Here is a 21,232-nt window from a genome sequence, read left to right as displayed (position 1 = left end):
AGAACAAGTCCCATTGCTTAATTTCAATAAATACGGCTTCCAGGCGTTTTTAAATTAGCATCTTTTTTGACATTTTTAGGTTATGCGAAAATGTAAGTTTTGTTTCAACATTTTTTTTCTTAATATTTTTCCAATCCAACCCAACAATTATTATAGATCATTTTAAAGAGAAAGCTTTGAGCTTTAATTTAGAACAAGTCTCATTCCTTAATTTCAATAAATACGGCTTCCAGGAATGTTTAAATTAGCATCTTTTTTGACATTTTTACGTTATACGAAAATGTAAGTTTTGTTTCAACATTTTTTTTCTGAATATTTTTCCAATCCAACCCAACAATTATTATACAACATTTTAAAGAGAAAGCTTTGAGCTTTAAGTTAGAACAAGTCCCATTCCTTAATTTCAATAAATACGGCTTCCAGGAATTTTTAAATTAACATCTTTTTTGACACTTTTAGGTTATACGAAAATTTAAGTTTTGTTTCAACATTTTTTTTCTTAATATTTTTACAATCCAACCCAACAATTATTATACATCATTTTAAAAAGAAAGCTTTGAGCTTTAAGTTAGAACAAGTCCTATTCCTTAATTTCAATAAATACGGGTTCCAGGAATGTTTAAATTAGCATCTTTTTTGACACTTTTAGGTTATACGAAAATGTAAGTTTTGTTTCAACATTTTTTTTCTCAATATTTTTCCAATCCAACCCAACAATTATTAAACCTCATTTTAAAGAGAAAGCTTTGAGCTTTAAGTTAGAACAAGTCTCATTCCTTAATTTCAATAAATACGGCTTCCAGAAATGTTTAAATTAGCATCTTTTTTGACACTTTTAGGTTATATGAAAATGTGAGTTTTGTTTCAACTTTTTTTTTCTCAATATTTTTCCAATCCAACCCAACAATTATTATACATCATTTTAAAGAGAAAGCTTTGAGCTTTAAGTTAGAACAAGTCTCATTCCTTAATTTCAATAAATACGGCTTCCAGGAATTTTTAAATTAGCATCTTTTTTGATACTTAGGTTATACGAAAATGTAAGTTTTGTTTCAACATTTTCCGCTGATGCGCATTGAAGTTTTCGAAGCTCTACCTACGATCTGAGCAAAGAAGAACTTTTAACTAGGTGCATCGGAGGCTTTACTCAGAATAGCAACGAAAGCCTCAATGCAATGGTGCGGTAGATCGCACCGAAATCTGTTGCAGGTGGCAAAAAAGTCCTCGATCTAGACAGACTTAGCTACTTGCTACTATAATGATGGCTACAACAGTATAATGAAGATAATGAAGCTTCAAGCCTTGTTATAGGCCCAACCTGCCATAACTTTTGTGAAGAAGCCGATGCGTGCCGCGTTAAATTCGCTGAGCGGAACTTCATAGATATGGTTAAAGAAGCAAGAAGGGCTTTATTATCAGAACGCAAAGAATCGGATGAGGCCACTACGTTTGAGGAAGGGCTGCTTTACGGAGCAGGCATATGTGTCTACAAAAGGTAGATATAGTACATATTGTCTAAATGTGCTCCATTGTGCTGCACTCCTTGTGGAAGCCTGCCTGTTCCGGAGGCTGGTATTCTTCTAGTTCATTCATCAATCCATTCGTCAGTGGGTTGACGTCATCTGAGCGTTTTTCTAGCCTTCAGATATTTTGTTGTTATTATTATTAATAGAAGTTTCTATGAAATAGAGTAGGAAGGGGGAATAAAGAAAGGATAGTGGATAAAACCAGCAATTTGATACATAGAATAAAATAAATGATAATATAAAACTACAAAAACTTTATTTAATATACTCCTAATAAATTACTTATTGGTTTCCCAAATATTCTAACACGACTTAATCCACCATCTGGAGATATAATTATTTTAACATGCGTAAATGGACTTTCGTTGTTTAAAATATCAATATTCCCAAATTGATGGATTTTATGTGCCGATAATTTTGAACTTGGTAAAATCGTTTTCCATTCAAATTCATCACTATTTAAAATTCCTCCTTCAATTTTAACACAATCCGGATAATTTCCTTTAAAATGTGCTGTATCAATTTCTATTCGTTCAATTTTTCCGACACAACCCAAACCGAGTATCGCCCATTCATTTCCGGGTACTTTTAAAATGTTGTTTTCGTCGATTTTTAAAATTGGAGGACGATCAGCTCTTCTTGCCGTTTCCCAGCCGTCTCCCATGTCTTTACCCCTTCCGGGGCGAATTAAATTTTTTGGATGCCCATAATGGGCGTTCGAATAACTATGGCAATAACCTCCGTTTTTTAAAGCGATCAAATCGATTTCTTCTTTTTTATTCATGTCTATTGTGTAATGAACATCACCGTAAACTCTTAATCTTGCTATTCCACCATCCGGAAACATGTTTAATCGGATATGGGTGAAACATTTTTTGGTGTCAACTTTAAAAAAGTTGTGGCGAGATTCTAAATAACCAGGATTTAATGGTGTCATTGGAATAATTTCAGTCCAATCATCTGTGTGGAGTTGATTGATTTGATCTAAATGTTTTTGACTACATTCTGTACCAATGGAATTTAGAGGTCTTGAAGGAAACTTTTTTACTTCTAAAATAAATGTTAATATTTTTGTATATTAATTAATAATATGAATTGTGTGGGAACCAACCTTCTAATGTTAAATTAGCTGCTTGAACTGAAAATTGTGGTGCATAATTTCCCGTGAAGAAAGCAGTATCAACTTCCACGCCTCTTATAACACCTGGAAGTCCTAATTTAATAACGCACCAATCATGACCGGGTTTACGTTTTCTTCGAGTTTCCCACCCGTCCATCCATTTCCCGTAAGTTGTAAAAACGCCAACTTTAAAAACTGGATCTTCATTCAATAAAAGATTTTCAGCCGGTGCAAACCAATCGTCAGTTGCAAATACGATTTTTCCTCCATTCTAAATAAATAAAATTTTTTGCTTAATTAATATTTTTAATTTTTGATTTAAATAATTTTTGGTAGTACCTTCTCGCAAATTAAATCGGTTAAATTTTCAATTTCATAAAAGTCGTTTGAAGACATCGTTTTCTTTCAAAGTTTTTAATAATATTAAATATAATTGTCAGTTGGAAATCCTTTTATATACTCTGCACTGTTCGGCGATATCTGGTTTAAAGAATGTCTTATCGAAAACTTAATTGTTTACACGCCTAGTACGCTTTGACGAAATTTTCCTTATTTTAATGATAACAAAGACGATATTAAACGTTTATGGAAAGTTTACAGGTCAATAATGAGTCAACAGTGTTTGTTTGATTTTTAAGATTTTAGTTTTTCCACTTTCTTGGTTTTAAATGCGTCAATTACAACGCATTAAATAAATATAATTGAACCAAAAAAAGTGGATGAAGGTCAATGTTGTGTTATCTTAAAAGGCTTTAATTACAATTTTTTCGTTCTTGATTTCTGTCTCGTGGTCAAGGTACGAAGAGTCCAGTTCATATTTATTTAACTTTGTCCGGACGAATAAAAAATTTTGTTTCTATAAATATAAAGATGAAATTCTTTTTCTTAATTATGTCTGAGTTCAATGAGAAGGTTCTTTTTAAATATTATCTTTGTATATGTTTCGAAAAATAAACATTAACTGTCGTTGTGTAATGTAAAGATAATTCGGATCTTATTCTAGGTCGTTAACCAAAATAAATAGTAATGTGGAGTATCATGAATTGGTTTCAAAGATTACCGTTGATATATAATTTTATTTTTATAAAGTCCGTTATACTAAACTATTTTTGCTATATTAAATTGATTACAAAATGTTGATTTTTTAAACATTGCTATTTTGATTCAATAGTTTCGTTGAATTATTAGGAAACTTCAATGAAGTCTTGTTTATATGCTCTTTCATCGTAAGATTCCAATGATCCAAAACGACATTTAATGACATTTAATATTTCAATAGGCAAAATATTAATTAAATATTAAAAGTGACATGCGTAAGAAAATAATTGAAACCTCAATGAAACTCTTTGATTTTGTACTCTTCGCCTGTCTGTGACCTGGAAGTTCTTTTCAGCGTAAGGCTACCTTTGAGGCCTTCCAACTATTGATTGCCTGTTTTAAGTGGCTTTTTTTAGTCCATAGCTGGGTAATTAGTGGAATGGAAACATTATGTTACACTGCTGACATTTTGCAAAAACTAAGGATTTTAATCACATCTTCTGGCAGAATATATATAGAGGTAAAATAATGATCCATGTAAATTGAAGTGTCTACTGATAAGGTATTTTGCAACTTCAGTACCATTCTTTTACCTACCGTTCTATTATCTTTATTTTTTACAACTTTTCAGGTGTTGGATAGAAAGCCGATTCCGCTGAAGACCCTTTACCTTCAAACAAATATAAATCAAATTAATACGTCAGGATTCTCTGCAACAAAATTTTTTATCCCTTTCGGCTTTGTATTACTTTTCACAAGTTGTTTTGACACATCTTCCTGTGTGAGGTAAGAACTCTGAAATTATTAAATGTATTTTCCAGTCATTAGATCGTGTAATACTGGTATATGGTAGCCTATATAGGTAGTAATAGTATTTTTCTGTTCACGAGTAGAACGTGACATTTGTACAAAAAACACATATTTACAAAGAATTCTGCGTTTAAATAACGCTCAAAATATTGTATTGGGTTTTTGACATTAAGGTAGCCCTCTGAGATCTTCACTGCTGTTCGTCTTCTTCATCTGGTGTTGATGCGATCGATATGGGTCTAAAATCAGTTGAAACCTTCAGAGTTTCTGGCCTTTCTGCAGAAACATTCTTCGCCGAACTAGACAAACGTTGAAGCGTATCATCATTAGAGAAGCCCTTGATATTCATATGGTTCTGTAATCAGTAATCACCTCAATTTAAGTCAGAATTTTTCTTGTTATAATCAGAGACATTGAAGTCCAATAATATTTTCTATTTACGCATTGCAGAAATATAAAGCACAAAAAGCGTCCGTGGTTACTATACTCTGTTTTTAAACCAGGAGGAGTATTTTAAATTTGTCACCAGATTGACCTTGCACGTGATTGGTTGAATGCGAGGAAGGTTCACACACAGGCAATTTTGAATTTTGATTTTGAATTTGAAGGTTAGGTAATTGATAATTCGACAGTTTCGTGTCATTATTGTATATTTTGTGTTCTTAAACCCTTTTTTATTATATTTTGAAATAAATACACTCATAACTTCAATGTTAATTTGTATGTATAGTGTTGACGATAACAAACGAAAATAAATACAATAATTAGTAAATAAATAAATAATAATTATTAATTTAAATTTACCGCCAAAATATCTAGTGATATTTTCTGGTGATTTTTTCCAGTGTAAATCTGACTTTCGCGTTTACTCCTCCTGGTTTAAAAACAGAGTATAGTTCTAGTGCAAGTGTTAGTTCTAGTTTTAATTGTTATTCAGCGCTAAGTTGTATATTTTTAAGTTTCGGGTTTAGTCCTGTGTCTTCAGACGCTGAATGTTAGGTAAGGTTAGTTTTGTTTACAAACATTAATTATACCATGAAGTATTCTTTGGCAATTAGTAATGGCAATTAGTAGTGGCAATTATAGCGTGAAGTTTTCTTTTGTAATGTCAATTATAGCGTGAAGGAATGTTCGGTAAGGTTAGTTTTGTTTACAAACATTAATTATACCATGAAGTTTTCTTTGGCAATTAGTAATGGCAATTATAGCGTGAAGTTTTCTTTTGTAATGTCAATTATAGCGTGAAGGAATGTTCGGTAAGGTTAGTTTTGTTTACAAACATTAATTATACCATGAAGTTTTCTTTGGCAATTAGTAATGGCAATGGGGTCATACACGATTTTTTTTTTATTATATTTTCTGAAAATTTATATAAAAATATAGTTACCGTTATTTTTTTTTTAATATTTTCGAACAAAGTCATTGTTAAAAAAATTATTGAAAATTTATATACCCATTTGCGCTTTTAAAATTCCCGCGTTGATGACGTACGATTCTCACTTTTGCGTCCCCTGCTCCCCGCTCAAATGCGAGGAAGAGATGAACGTCATTTAGGTTGTATTGAAAAGAGATAGAGTGTTTGTAGGTTATGTTTATTATGTTTTGTTTATGGATGTAATAGAGACACTGTATTACATCCATGGTTTTATTTTGACACTGTCACACCGCAAGCGCTATCTAACGGACAATTTAACTTGTTTTAGGCAGTGCGGTTCCTACGTCACAGAAAAGCCGCGAAATTATTTCGTTTGAATATTTGCTATTTTTCACTTCAAATTGCGCAAAATATAAAATTGATCAAAATATTTCTTTTACTTTGTGTTCATGCATATACTTGCATATATCGTTTGACATAAAAATTTTCTCTAAATTTAATAAGTGTGTATGACCCCATTATAGCGTGAAGTTTTCTTTTGTAATGTCAATTATAGCGTGAAGGAATGTTCGGTAAGGTTAGTTTTGTTTACAAACATTAATTATACCATGAAGTATTCTTTGGCAATTAGTAATGGCAATTATAGCGTGAAGTTTTCTTTTGTAATGTCAATTATAGCGAGAAGGAATGTTCGGTAAGGTTAGTTTTGTTTACAAACATTAATTATACCTTGAAGTTTTCTTTGGCAATTAGTAATGGCAATTATAGCGTGAAGTTTTCTTTTGTAATGTCAATTATAACGTGAAGGAATGTTAGGTAAGGTTAGTTTTGTTTACAAACATTAATTATACCTTGAAGTTTTCTTTGGAAATTATACTCTGTTTTTAAACCAGGAGGAGTATTTTAAATTTGTCACCAGATTGACCTTGCACGTGATTGGTTGAATGCGAGGAAGGTTCACACACAGGCAATTTTGAATTTTGATTTTGAATTTGAAGGTTAGGTTATTGACAATTCGACAGTTTCGTGTCATTATTGTAAATTTTGTGTTCTTAAACCCTTCTTTATTATATTTTGAAATAAATACACTCATAACTTCAATGTTAATTTGTATGTTTAGTGTTGACGATAACAAACGAAAATAAATACAATAATAATTAAATAAATAAATAATAATAATTATTAATTTAAATTTACCGCCAAAATATGTAGTGATATTTTCTGGTGATTTTTCCTAGTGTAAATCTGACTTTCGCGTTTACTCCTCCTGGTTTAAAAACAGAGTATAGCAAAAACAACAAAAACAATTTTTAGTAACGATCTACATTTAATTTTTTTGTAGTGGATAGGCAACACATATTACACCTTTTCAAAAAGATCTTTATATTTATTTAAAATTCTTTATAAATTAGTACATATAATATATCATTTTATTTAAATGTGACGTTCTACATGAACACTAACAACAAATAGATATTAAATTTTTTTTCCATTCTAACAATCAATAATATATTTTTTAACGTTAAATTTAACACTCATTTTCTACACATTCTAGTACTTATTTTACAAATACGATGATATGTATCCTGAATATAAATGTGTGAATATATTAAGCTTACTTAATTACGTTTTATTCTTTCTTTTTAATAGCAGTCGCCAACCAACAAGCTAAAACGATTCCAATCACCTTAAATAAAAAAAATCATTAATCATAAGAGAAGAAATAGATTTAGTATTGTTTTTGTTTACTTCGATAAAAGCAATGCCGATTCCAACTCCGATTAAAATAGAAGCATTTGAAGAAGTTTTCATTTTCAATTTTTCCAAGCACCCGGTGGAGTACAAAATTGGATCAACATTTTGAGCATTTTGACATTGATTGAAATCCGGTGGAGTGTCGTCGGGATTCAAGGCGTGACAACAAGAATATGGACGTTGGCCTTTTGGCCAATCGTCTGCTCTCTCAATTCCGCAACATTCAAGCTAAAACGCATAAAAAGATAAGTTACAATTTAAATTAAAATTTTTGTTAATTTGCCTACTTCAGTTTGTATGTGATCCCAAGCCATTCTATCAGCTTTGTTACTCAAGTACTTATCCATAGAAGATTTTAAGGTGTCTTTCATTACGGTTTCAAAATCATTTTTGAAAACAGCCGCTGCTATTCCTACTGCGAGTTCGACGATAAGGATTAAGAGTAGACATAAAGCAAACTGAAAGAAAAATAGAAGATTATTATTATATACTAAATAATATAAAATAGTACATGATTTTTTTTGCAGACCGCGCACATTAATAATAGCAGTCATTAATTTAGACAGTAAAGGCAAAGAAGACGAGAGAATGTCTGAGATTTATTCTGGAGGAAAGGCTTGGAAAAGTGGCTGAACAATATTTAATACTTTAAATCGTTATTTATGTTGCTCTGTTATTCGTATTACACCATTCAAGACAATGGTTATAAAGTTATTTTCAGTTAGTTGTGAAAAATTAAGTCAAAGCCAGGAACCAGTTTTTAAGTTGATATCTTTCGTGTGAGTTGCAAAAAATGTTATATAGTACCTTCCTAAATCCAGCATTTTTATGGTATCACTGTACAACTTTTTCTTGCATTTATTTGTTTATTTGTTTTTCCATTTAGCAAGTTTTTGTTTTTGGTGTCATCTTTCATTACGACTCTAATATTTTCTGTCTACACCATTTTGCCATGCAATATCTTCATTAATCATTCACTTTTATGTCTAATTGTTTACATTTTCTGTCATCTAACATCCCATTCATTTTGGCATTGTTGATCTAGCATTTCTTCTTTGATTTTTGGTAAAAAATCTTTTTGCATCTAGTTGTCTTCTACATCTAGTCTTCACCATTGTCTGTTATTGTCTTCCAAACAACATCACATTCCTTCTGGCATCTTGTTCTTTATCCAACACATTTATTTATCAAGGTAACCAATCTTCCAGTGCATTTTTTTTCACATAACTACTTATCTTCCATCTACTAGGTTTCTCTTTCCGACATCTTACATGTAGTGCTAATGTTTTGGTATTTCCAAACTGTTCAAGTGTTTTGCATCTTCTTTCGCCCACTACATTTTTAGCAAGAATTTCATTCATTAAGGTTGACACTTTATCAGCTAGTGTGGAATTGTAAGTTTGTGTAGAGTTGAAAGGTTAAGAAAATAGATGTACATAATCTTGGGAATATCATATCACCAAAGTTCTGATAGAATCTCATCATTTTCGCGATAAATGTACCATGCATTAATTATTTCGAATTTTTCATGTTTCTATGTTTTGAATCTTTTGTAAAATCAATCAAAAATTGTTTTAAAAAGAAATTATTTTTTCAAACACATAATAAATGAGTCATGCGTTTATATATTTTTTCTTGGTAAGCATATAATCAATTTTTCAAAAAATCTAAATTAGATCATTATTATATCCTTTGTAAAAATGATTACACAACACATTTGTAACACCAAACATGACATTGTGTGGGGAGTGGGAGTCAACCTTTACCTTTATTGATATGCAAATTTAAGGTGGGGTGCTTTTGCGCAGCATTTTTACACCAAACCGATGGAAACGCACGATACGTTTTCCACAAAGGTCAACAGTAATTTTATTACATTAGACACGATAAAAATGTATTTCGGACACATAAATTATTACCCCGTGATATATTCAGGTTTTTGACCCTTTTTCGGGTCAAATCGCCACATTGAACTTTGACCCGAACGTCGCGCCATCTCCTTATCAGATCTGCAGAAGGGGTTAATCACGTTTTATTTTTAACTTATCACCTTAACGGTCGGTTAATGGGTTGTTTTATGAGTTACCATTAAAACGCGATCTATTATAGTTATGTTGTCACGTTTTGAATAAAATTATGCATTTCAAATGATCAAAAAAAAATACTTACTGCTATAAGAAGATAATAAGATTCTTTAATGGCTCCATAACAACCTAAGAAAGCTATAATAAAAATGATGGAACCAGCAACGATTAAAACGATGGGTGGTGCTAAAATTCTTCCTTCCATAAAATGACTAAACTCTCCAACATTGGCGTAAACAACTCCTCCAGCTATGATTAAACCTAATCCAGAAATCTATCAAGAAATAATAATAAATAACATAAATCTCATTTAATTAAATAAAATGAAATTTAAATCACTTACTGCAAATATTAAATTAAATAAAAATAGCACGTATTTAATGAAATTGCTTGAGCAAGTTTCCATCATATTTTTTAAAAGATTTTTATTTAATTTTTCGCACCTCTTTATTTCTTTATTCTTCGTTAACGTCTGCTGGTGGAAAGTTATTTGAAAACTGTGGTGGTTTAACAATTTCCGCGGTAGTTCAACGATTGGAGAAGAAATGTTTGTATTGGTATAGTTTCCATAGCTACCACTTCTTTGTGTAGTTTACTTTAAGGGTGAGAGTGCAGCGTAACACCCTTCGTTCTAGAACAGTTTTACTTTTGTCGATTAGATCAGACCTATATTTGGAATTTGCTTTATACTGAATTTAATTTTTCTTTGAGTTTTCTTTAAATAAATATAATAATCATTAGATTTGACACACAACTTATTTATTATTAAAACAACAACGTTATAATCAATTGAAGTGCATAACAAACAGAAAATTAGATTCAATCCAAACAACAAATGTCGATCGATACTTGAACATGCAAGACGCAGGGTTTGATGACTCCTGTTTCAGGTTGCATTATATGTAATATTTAGTGGTTTTAGTCTACATATAGAAATGAAACTTACGAAGTATTCTAAGGTTTTACGGAAATACAAGAAATACGATTGATTTGAATAATCTTTTTTTTAATTTTCCATCTAATCTGTAATTTTTAATCCCTATCCCATATCTTTACTGATATGATATTATATTAGACACACATTTTCAATTAGCAACTTCTCCACAATCATTTGAGTAACGCAAGATTAAGGTGTAGTTAATACAGAATAATTAGTTTATGAAACTTCTACTCTCTCCTAGTGCAGACGAGTTATCTCATATGCCATTAATGTTGTTCTGTTGTATTGATAAATATCTTATCTTTTCATCTTTATGCAGTAACTATTTTTTTCATCAGTAGTACTAAATTGTCTACTGCCAACAATCTTTACCCATCTGGAAGAAGTATCTAGTCCTCTGCCAGCAACATCTAATATTCCATCAGCAGTATCTAGTTTTCTGCCAGTATCATCTAGTCTTCCATTGGCAATATTTAGCCATTTATCAGCAGAATCTCCAAATCCAGCAGAATCTAGTCATCTACAAGCAGTGCCCAATCATCTGCAAGTAGTATCTACTCATCTTGAAGCAATATCTAATCTTCCATTAGCAGTATTTAGTCCTCTGCCAGCAGCATCCAATCATCCATCAGCAATATCTAGTTTTCCATTAGTAGTATCTAGTTAGAAACAAAAAAACTTCTACTACACCTCTGAAAAAGTTCTTTTAAATGAATAAATTGATCTATTTTGAGATTGTATAATTTAAAATTTTGACAATATTATAATAAATAAGTAAAATAAGAAAAAGACGAGCTTAGGAGAAAAACTTTATTTTTATAATTTATTTTAAAACTAAATAAAACACACAAACTTTAGAGTAAGTACAAGTAGGTCTTAAAATAGGTAAGAAAATACATTCAACTATTGTTATGACTAGGCACTGATTTATGTTAAAATTACACATATAATACAGTATCATATTTATAATTAATTAATTCTGTTATTATTTGGTAATGTTTAAAATTTGGGTAAAACGATGCATTCTTTTTTACTATAGATCCTCCATTAAACTTCACCAGTGCTTGAAGTATATTAAAAGTGATGCACCACACAACATTAAGATATTTGGCGATACATATCCCGATCCACTGAACTTGAAATCATCAGATCTAAAATATACACCAGTTTTAATAAAGTTGATTTACACTCACAACAAATAAGAACTAGGTAGCAACATACATTTTTTAAGCTTTTATTAGCACAAAACAGCAGAAATTGAAATAAATTGAAAACAGAAGGGATAAAAAAAGAAGGAAAGACGCAACAAACGTAGATTTATATTTACACGATACAAAGCACAAATAAGGCACTAAGAATAAAGTAAAAGATTTACAAGATGCCTATTATTCCGCATCCAACTCGTGAACCTGCAGAACCAGTGGTGTGCGATTCATCGGTATCTTGCAATCCAAGATCATCTTCCCCAGAATGGACCACAACAGCTCGTCCCAAAATTCCAGTTTCACCAGTCAAACAAATGATTTTATCGGTAATATCTACGGTGGCAATTCCATTTGCGCCCGCTTCAATATTTCCTAAATCACCAACGTGACGATGTTCAGCGTCAGGAGCACCATGAGTTTTCTGAATCAACAAAAAAATTATTTAATGTAAATAATGCTAAAAGTAATGCTCACGTTGTATGGATTGAAATGAGATCCTGTTGATCCACATCCGTCGGTTAAATCTCCCTTTGAATGGATATGGAACCCATGTTTACCGCGGGTTAATCCTTTGATAGTACCCACAATATGGACTCCTCCACCACTTAGTTCAGTGAAAGTAAGTGATCCGGATACTCCACTTACACCAGTTGTAATAATAGCAATACCTTTGTTCTGAAAAAAAAAAACAAAATAGTTTCAAGAAATGTATCATGTTTGTCCATATTCAAATATAACTAAAAAGTTTTTATTACGTTAATGGTAGATAATCAATTTTGCAACTCTAGTCTATCTTAGATACCTTTCGCATTAAACAAAAATTAGCAAATTCGAAGTACAAGTAGTCTTTAGTAATCAATATGTTGTTTTCTGCTTAACACTCAGAGCTTTTTTTTTGCATCAATCATGGACGATGGCCATCACATCTTTTGCGTCTTTTCCAACCACTTTGTTGTTCTGCCTGCCTCTATTACTATTTGTAAATCATCACCGTTTTCAGCAAGACTTTCATGGTCTTGTTGATTTTGTGGAGACCTATTGCTCTTATCACAGATGATTATCGCATATTCATTATTCCTTATTCCATAAAAAATCTGTGGAAGTTTTTTAGGAAGCCTGGAAACTGGCTCTCCATGTTTTCACTGTTTCTGATTAGCAAAGATTCTATTTTGTTGATTTAGACTCATTACCAGACAAGAAAAGATTCAAAATTGTCCAAGAAAAAAAATTGAGATATTGTCTAAACACAGTTTAGTGAATTATATTAATCTCATAGGTTGAGTACAGTTTTTGAATGACATTTAAGTGATTTAGAGATGTTGTCTAAACACGGTCTAGTGAATTATATTAATTTCATAGGTTGAGTACAGTTTTTGAATGACATCTAAATGATTTAAAAGTTGTCTAAACACAGTCTAGTGAATCATGTTAATCTCATAGGTTGAGTACAGTTTTTGAATGATATCTAAATGATTTAAATGTTGTCTAAACACAGTCTGGTGGATCATATTAATCTCATAGGTTGACCAGTGTTTTTCTACAACGTCTAAATCATTTGGATAGAGTCCAAAAACAGTACTCAAATTATGAGATTAGTATGAGTATAGATTACGCAGGGCCGATTCTTGTTTTGATCACTAAAGCTTGAAAATCTAAAACTACTAAAGTAAATAACTTAATTGCTTCACTTCGAAATTATCTCTGATCCTCTTACCATGCACATTGTTTAATCACATTTAGTAATAATGAAGACGTTGGATGTGTGTGGCGTATCTTTCGACAATATTAATGAGAGATCGTTCCGAGAGTTCCAGTTTAATTAAATTGATCGAGCAGAGATGTTTTTGGTCAGAAGTAATAGCGGGATTCTTTTGTTGTTTTTTTATTATATTTGCATTTATGTAGGTCAGGCACTTTCTTACATCATTCAACATATTATTGACCGTTTTGTACAATGCGGAACATGCGCAAGTGCGGACCTATAAATAAGCTACAGGTGGTTTTTTATTTTTTGAACAAAATTTTATTTTCATCCTAAACATTATTCTTTACAACAAGGAATAGATTAGATTATTATCAAAATGCCTCAAGCAATACGTGAATCGATAAGAAAGGAGTTTAATGTGTATACAAATAAGATTACAAATTATTCTTTTTATATAATTGTAAACTAACAGTAGCGATAACAAATTGTTAAAATCACAATCGCTAAATAATATAATTCTTTTTGTTTTGTAATTTGAAATTTAAATTATTTCATGAGTAGGGGGAACATGACGAAATAGGAAAATTCCTTCTGAATCATTAAAAATTCTATTTTAAATTAACAAAATAATAAGTTAAATTATAATATGAAAATTAAATTATGGTATAAATAAATTGAAATCAATAAAAATTTTATCAACAAATAAACTACATAAATCAAAATTAAAATATATCTTTTAGCCATCAATTACTTACCTCAGCAGCGCAAAAAGCAGCCAAAAACCCGAGCAAAACCACTAATTTCAACATCTTCTTAAATTATTCTTCTTATTAGTTCTTTAAAGGGATGTTTTTCGTATCAATGTCGAACGTCGTGTGAAGCTAAAGTTGATTTGAAAGAAAGTGAAAGTTATTGTGAGAGAGAGACTATAAACGGGCGATGTGTGAGATGTACGATTCGTTACGATAAAATGATAAAACAGGACCGTAAGCGCGTTTACTTATAGGTGTAATCAGTCGAACCGGTTCTGAACTTCTGGACAGATAGAATGTTTGTAGCCGTGGTTTTGTTGCATAAGTTGTACCCGAAGGCAACTACGATGTTGGTTTGATGAATTGATCTATAATAGAGTTCTAATAGAGAGAGGTAGTTGCGTTCGTTCTACGCATACGTCATAAAATCAGTACCGTAACAACCAAAAAAAAAATCAAATCAAATATTACCTATAACATTACAATTATTACTTAATCAACATTATTAAATTATAAATCGTAAAGATTAATTAACATAACCGAATTTATTAAACTTAGTAGATGATAAAAAAATAGTAGACATTCTTTTAGATAGGGCGAAAGTTCTAATCCAATCCTGGACTCTCTGTGTTATTATACACCGCTCTGGGTGTGTTAATTAAACATAGATGACCTACAGAGAGGGCTGTTTTCAAAACGATTCGTGTGGAAACGGGGACGCGATGGGTTAATAAAAAGTGGACGTATAAATAAACAATGCTTTTTCCCCAAAACGAATCAATAAACTATGAATTCAAGTTGTAATAATAGGTTTAGTGATACTGAGGGAAGGATGGATATAGTTAGTTAATCAATTATTTATGAAATTATTGATACATTTTTCTTCTAAACCAATTTAATACACCAGACTAAGATCTTTTATTCGTAAAACCATTCAAACTTGTCAATAAGGGTTTTTGGGCAATCATCTCTAAAAGACTAATGGTAAGAATACAGTAGTGAGGTTTCTTCATTATAAGTTGCGAAATTATTTTTGGAAAGGGCAAAGAAGATTCGTGAAAACAACAATAACACCGAATGTAATGTACAACTTTTCATGATAACTAAAGAAAGATCTTGACAGAAAGATCACAAATACATTTGATAAAATGTATCCGAATTATTCCCCAAATATTTTAGTTTGTTATATTTTGACAGAAATTTCCTCATGGTTGGTATCTGTCTTTGGATTCCTCACCTGGAAGAAGCAAATCTTGAAAATCAAGTCAACCCTAAATTAAATCCTTTGTTGTGTAGACATTTTGCACACTAATCAATAATATAATGACATAATGTTTTGTGCATCAATTTGGATCTGTTTAAAAATAACTGAATCTAACTGATGAGATCATCACTATTGCAAATTATGATTAGATTGGAAAAGTCTTGCAAAGTAGACAGTCTTGCAGAAGAAGATTGATGTGCCTTTCAAAATCGTTCAAATCACTTGAAGATTATGAATGCAGGAAAGAGCATTATTACAACAAGGAACGTTGTAATGATTACACATAAAGCTTCCGTGCCATTAGTTTAACGTCCCGAATCATTTGAGAAAGTTTCTTGATCTCTCTCCAGTATGCTACTGGCATACTGAAAGGCAAATATATTATCCAAAAGTGTCCAAGAAAAAAAAAAGCATGTTCAGAATACTATCCTTGGCTAGAATTGTGATTGACGGATAGCAGGAATAAAAATAAAAAGGGAAGTGCTTGTGCTTTTCTGTAGGAGAAGACATAAAATAACTTTTCAATCAAGCTAAGAAATCATGAAAAGGTGAATGGATGAGGTTCTGTAAGAGAGTAAAGTGGATGAAGAGTGAAAGTATCCACAAATTTCGCGCTATACATTTTATGGACTTCAATGATAATGTCAAGTATCTGGTTGCAAAGAATTTTCAACAAAGTGCATTCCCAGAATAAGTATTTTGTATTAACTTGGGTGCTAAAATCTGTCCAAATAAAGCAGTAAAACATTCTTTCTGCGTTGCAAGCCATGTAAAGGAAATGAATCAAGAACAAAGTAATTTCCGATGAAACATTTAACATTTCCTTTTAGTAAATAATTCGTAATTCCAATTAACGATTAGTTTATCATTCTTTAAAGGCCTTAACTGATTTCTAAACTTTATGAATTTTTATTAAATTTATGAAAATTCTTAAACATTTTTTAAATTTGATTTAAGCTTGGTTTTATTCATTAAGATGAATCACGTTATTTGGAAATTTGTTGGGTTGGACCGGAAATATCAAATAGCACAAGGATTTCCAATAACTAAGAAATCTTAGAATTTCATGCAAATTATGTAAATAATACTCGACAAACAACATTTACTTAAAATTGGGCGATTGTGAATCTTGATGTTTATTTTTTAAATGGAAAGATTATGTTTCTGCATTAATCTTGTATTGACTAAAATGAACTGTATCTCGTTACAAAATAGAATATTTCGTGTTTTTGTTATTTTTTAAAGATGTAATGTTATAGGTTTGTTTGTATAAAGTATAACGAAGGTTTTTTTTATCTGTATTTAAAAATACCTCGCATGTAATCTAGTTGTTATGTTGTTTGTTAGGCGTATTTTGAAAACAGATTTCAAAAATAATTAGGCAGATAGACATCATTAAAGAGGCATAAAAAACAAGAAATCGTTTGATTTTCACCTTGATTCCTACATCTTTACATATATGGCTTTTACGTACTACGATTAATTATATTGTTAGGACTTTGAAGGATTTTTCAAGGTAACTCGTAGAACACAATGGTGTGTTATTTTTTAATTGTAATGCCCGAAGAATGTTAGTTAAATTTAGTTTAGCGATAACATACTTTTCTCACACACACTCAAATTACGGTATTTAAAGCAACTTTTTTGACTCACCAAAGTCAATAATAATTACTATTTAAAAAAAAACTCTTTCTCTTACACAATCAAGCCGAGTACTGGTTAATGGGAAACGAGTCATCGTTATTATGCTGACATCATGTTGTTAATATGAATAAAAGGTTTGGGTGGGGTTCATATTCATGTTCTCCCTCATATTCTAATAATACATATTCTATCCTACTTGGACTACTGTATTGTTTTTTATGTTTAAACAAGATTTTGTTTACAAGACCATTTCTTGTTTTAAAATAAAAATAGAACTCGTAAAAAAATTCGTCCATGGTCAATCCACTTTCAGTCGCTTGAACCTTCTTAAGACGAGATGTCTTAAATTGGTGACGCCGGTTAAGATTTACGTAACTAGCACAATTAAAATTACGTGGAGAAAATTTTCATGAAGTTGGTATTTATTAAATACTTCTTGTGTTAATATTTTTTAAAGCTTCTGACTGTCAAGGTTAAATTATAATGCAAATTAATCCGGGTTATCCCCAGTTTACATAACAATTTTACAAAGAAAAACGCAACTTCTCCAATTAATTACTTTATTTAATCTAAAAACACAAATAATAGGAATAAAAGAACAATTTTTTTGTACGGTGCCTATTGAAGTGGAAATTTGCTGACCTACTCTAACATATTTAGCATTCCAATGGAACTGCGTTTAAACGTAATAAAATTATCAAGTATCATTCACATACAATACTACGATTGAGCAAGGACAAAGACTGAATAAATACACCTTATTCACGGCTCGTTCGGTTTTACTGTTAAAATAAGAAACGTACACAAAACGAACAATTTTCTCAACAACTCTCGTACGCATTACGACATCCTTACAAGTTTCTTGCTGTAGACGGACCAAGTCCGAACGGCGCGCATTAATTAGTATACTTAATTATACGTTTGTATACACCTTTCGATTCTCATAACCTCCTGATCCGAACGGTGATAACATCAAAAAGGAACAATGTAAAAAAGTTGATTTTGCACAAAAAAAAGGATAGATTGAATTAAAAAAGATTTAATGTTTAACGAATGTAAGTGATGGCAGCACAAGCGATTGGTTTCGATGTAGAACCGGTTGTGAAACTTTCAGCAGTTCCTCCTCTTCCTAAATCATCCATCTCTTCTGTTATTACTATTGATCTTCCAACAATTGATCTAGCTCCCACCAACGAAATTATTGGATCTATAAATGTAAATTCAGTTCTTTCAGCTCCTTCAGTTACTTCAATGTTGCCTAAATCTCCAGCGTGACGAAGTGGATCCATTGGACCACCATGTTGCATCTAAAACAAAATAGTTTAATGATAAGAAATTGTATAGATGTTTGTATGTTATGAAAATAGCTTGTAGTAACTAACGTCTGGAGAACATTTTGAAATGGTCTGTTCTAAAAATGGATCATCGATGGACTTAGAGGTATAGAGGTATAACTATGTCAGAATACATCAATTTATTTGATGGTATTGGTTTACGCAAAAACATTAATACCAACTTCGTTTACACGGTTACCTTCTTATTTTAGAGGACATCAATTTTATGCGTTGCCTTAGACTTGCTCCATATGAAATTTGGTTTGTAGCCTTCATTTAAGTTTACTATCAGTCGTTCCTGACAAAAGATGGCAAAACATACACAAAAAGATCAATAAGAAGATCTTCAAAGCGATGGAAAGACAACTGGACCTAAGTATCATAGGAAAAGTAGAACCAAGAATGACGAAACGACATAACAAGTCATAAGGTTTTCGATAAGAAAAAATAATTGCGATGTCTCGATTAGTTTTAGAGATACGAATTTTTAAATATAAACAAATTAACCTCTAAAAGCATGAATTACACGCAAAGATGTATTCAAAACATTGTGGCTTCTAAATTTCTTAGAATAAAGAAATGATTTTTGGAGTGTCAACTCTGGACTAAATTTGCGTTAAAATGCTTCTTATTTCATGGCGATATTTCAATTAGTTCTTGAGATACGATTTTTTAAACATTAAAAAATTACGAATTACACGCAAAGATGTATTCAAAACATTGTGGCTTCTAAATTTCTTAGAATAAAGAAATGATTTTTGGAGTGTCAACTCTGAACTAAATTTGCGTTAAAATGCTTGTTATCTTATGGCGATATCTCAATTAGTTCTTGAGATACGATTTTTTAAACATTAAAAAATTACCAATTACACGCAAAGATGTATTCAAAACATTGGGGCTTCTAAATTTCTTAGAATAAAGAAATGATTTTTGGAGTGTCAACTCTGGACTAAATTTGCGTTAAAATGCTTGTTATCTTATGGCGATATCTCAATTAGTTCTTGAGATACGATTTTTTAAACATTAAAAAATTACGAATTACACGCAAAGATGTATTCAAAACATTGTGGCTTCTAAACGTCTTAGAATAAAGAAATGATTTTTGGAGTGTCAACTCTGGACTAAATTTGCATTAAAATGCTTCTTATTTCATGGTGATATTTCAATTAGTTCTTGAGATACGATTTTTTAAACATTAAAAAATTACGAATTACACGCAAAGATGTATTCAAAATATTGGGGCTTCTAAATTTCTTAGAATAAAGAAATGATTTTTGGAGTGTCAACTCTGGACTAAATTTGCGTTAAAATGCTTGTTATCTTATGGCGATATCTCAATTAGTTCTTGAGATACGATTTTTTAAACATTAAAAAATTACGAATTACACGCAAAGATGCATTCAAAAAGTTATTACATCTAAATTTCTTAGAATAACGAAATGATTTTTGGAGTACTAATTTTGGATTAAATTTGCGTTAAAATGCTTGTTGTTTTATGACGATATCTCAATTAGTTCTTGAGATACGAATTTGAAAAATCTAACCATTTTTCTATCGCTGTGTGTAAAAATCGTGTACTTTGCAATAATTTGCTGATGCAAGTTTTAAACTTGATTAGATGTCATATAGATAAGTTAATTAAACTTACCATATATGGATTATAATGTTCCCCTAATTTTTCACAACCTTCTCTCATATATCCAGATCTATGGATATGTATTCCATGTTTACCCGATGGTAAACCAGTAATGTTCCCACTAATCATAACGGGACCACCAGGTGGTTCACTTTGATAGAAGAAAACTTCTCCTTTAATAGCATTTTCGCAATCTTTAAACATTGCGATTGCTGAATAAACTCCACTGTTCTAAAATCAAATACACATATAAATGAATGTTTATCAAAATAAAACAAAAAGAAACTTACAAAAACATACGGTTCCATAATGACTTCATACAAATCGCTTTGATAGTTTTCAACGGCCGGATAGGATTTGATGACTAAATTTCTAGGTACTCTAATTATTTCAGGATCAGCGCCGATAAACTTTCTGGGAGGGTTCAAAGGAACCGAAGAAATCGCAGAAAAGGCAATTAAAAACACTCCGACACCCCGCAACATAATGATTTAAGAAATCGAAATTGGTCTTGATCGATTCTCTTCCTGCCTGTAAATGGTTAAATGTTCTTGTGCCAACTCCTTTTAAATACTGGTGGGTGGAAGAACGGTTTTTCGAGACGTCTTTAGCTGGTATTAGGAGGAATAATACTGTTGAAACAAAACGTCGATAACCAATATGTACGATTTGACCATGGTTCGAAAATAACTAATCATTATTTGTAATGCCTTATGTTGTTTATTCGTGAACAGAAAAAATTACATGTATTAAGCTTTCGGTATGGATTACCTTGTATTAGACATGCTATCTTAATATGTAAGTAGAATATAACAAAAAAATATCAGCAAAAATTTTGCTTAAAAAGTTTTAATTATAGTTCTTAATCTTAATCGCTTCTAATTTATCAATAAACCATTTGAAACAATACACCTTTCATAACCTTCCATTACGATGAATCACCTTGTTAAGCGAGGACGATAAAACTCTTGGGAAGAATGTTATTGAAAATTTTATGAGCAACGTCTATTTTTGGCAAACACGTTTTAGTCTTTATAACAAAAT

The 21,232-nt window shown here is 31.1% G+C and overlaps 4 protein-coding genes and 1 long non-coding RNA gene across 5 annotated transcripts; 1 reads left to right on the top strand and 4 right to left on the bottom strand.

Moving 5' to 3' along the window:
- Positions 1-100: 100 nt before the first annotated feature.
- Positions 101-21,095, top strand: LOC111426027 (uncharacterized). Its single transcript, XR_011639701.1, has 4 exons — positions 101-839; positions 1,028-4,246; positions 4,316-4,470; positions 7,520-21,095. It is a non-coding gene; the product is annotated as an uncharacterized lncRNA (long non-coding RNA).
- On the bottom strand, positions 1,766-3,075 carry LOC111426025 (allantoicase-like). Its single transcript, XM_023060363.2, has 3 exons — positions 2,986-3,075; positions 2,638-2,917; positions 1,766-2,576 (listed from the first exon to the last, which is right to left on the bottom strand). Exons 1-3 carry the CDS (start codon positions 3,040-3,042, stop codon positions 1,786-1,788), a joined length of 1,128 nt encoding a protein of 375 aa, XP_022916131.2. The 5' UTR covers positions 3,043-3,075; the 3' UTR covers positions 1,766-1,785.
- Positions 7,236-10,137, bottom strand: LOC111426026 (CD63 antigen-like). The gene is made up of 5 exons (XM_023060365.2): positions 10,052-10,137; positions 9,794-9,982; positions 7,912-8,082; positions 7,619-7,852; positions 7,236-7,556 (listed from the first exon to the last, which is right to left on the bottom strand). Exons 1-5 carry the CDS (start codon positions 10,115-10,117, stop codon positions 7,500-7,502), a joined length of 717 nt encoding a protein of 238 aa, XP_022916133.2. The 5' UTR covers positions 10,118-10,137; the 3' UTR covers positions 7,236-7,499.
- LOC111425928 (superoxide dismutase [Cu-Zn]-like) lies at positions 11,948-14,405 on the bottom strand. The gene is made up of 3 exons (XM_023060218.2): positions 14,314-14,405; positions 12,328-12,528; positions 11,948-12,274 (listed from the first exon to the last, which is right to left on the bottom strand). The coding sequence occupies exons 1-3, from the start codon at positions 14,365-14,367 to the stop codon at positions 12,020-12,022; spliced, it is 510 nt and encodes a 169-aa protein (XP_022915986.2). The 5' UTR covers positions 14,368-14,405; the 3' UTR covers positions 11,948-12,019.
- On the bottom strand, positions 17,762-20,673 carry LOC111425927 (superoxide dismutase [Cu-Zn]-like). The gene is made up of 3 exons (XM_023060217.2): positions 20,479-20,673; positions 20,201-20,419; positions 17,762-18,525 (listed from the first exon to the last, which is right to left on the bottom strand). Exons 1-3 carry the CDS (start codon positions 20,671-20,673, stop codon positions 18,265-18,267), a joined length of 675 nt encoding a protein of 224 aa, XP_022915985.2. The 3' UTR covers positions 17,762-18,264.
- Positions 21,096-21,232: the final 137 nt, after the last annotated feature.

This window comes from Onthophagus taurus, chromosome 2, assembly GCF_036711975.1.
Source record: "Onthophagus taurus isolate NC chromosome 2, IU_Otau_3.0, whole genome shotgun sequence".
In the NCBI taxonomy this organism is placed as follows: domain Eukaryota; kingdom Metazoa; phylum Arthropoda; class Insecta; order Coleoptera; family Scarabaeidae; genus Onthophagus; species Onthophagus taurus.
Note: the sequence above shows the minus strand (reverse complement) of the source record. Positions and strands in the feature narration are given on the sequence as shown.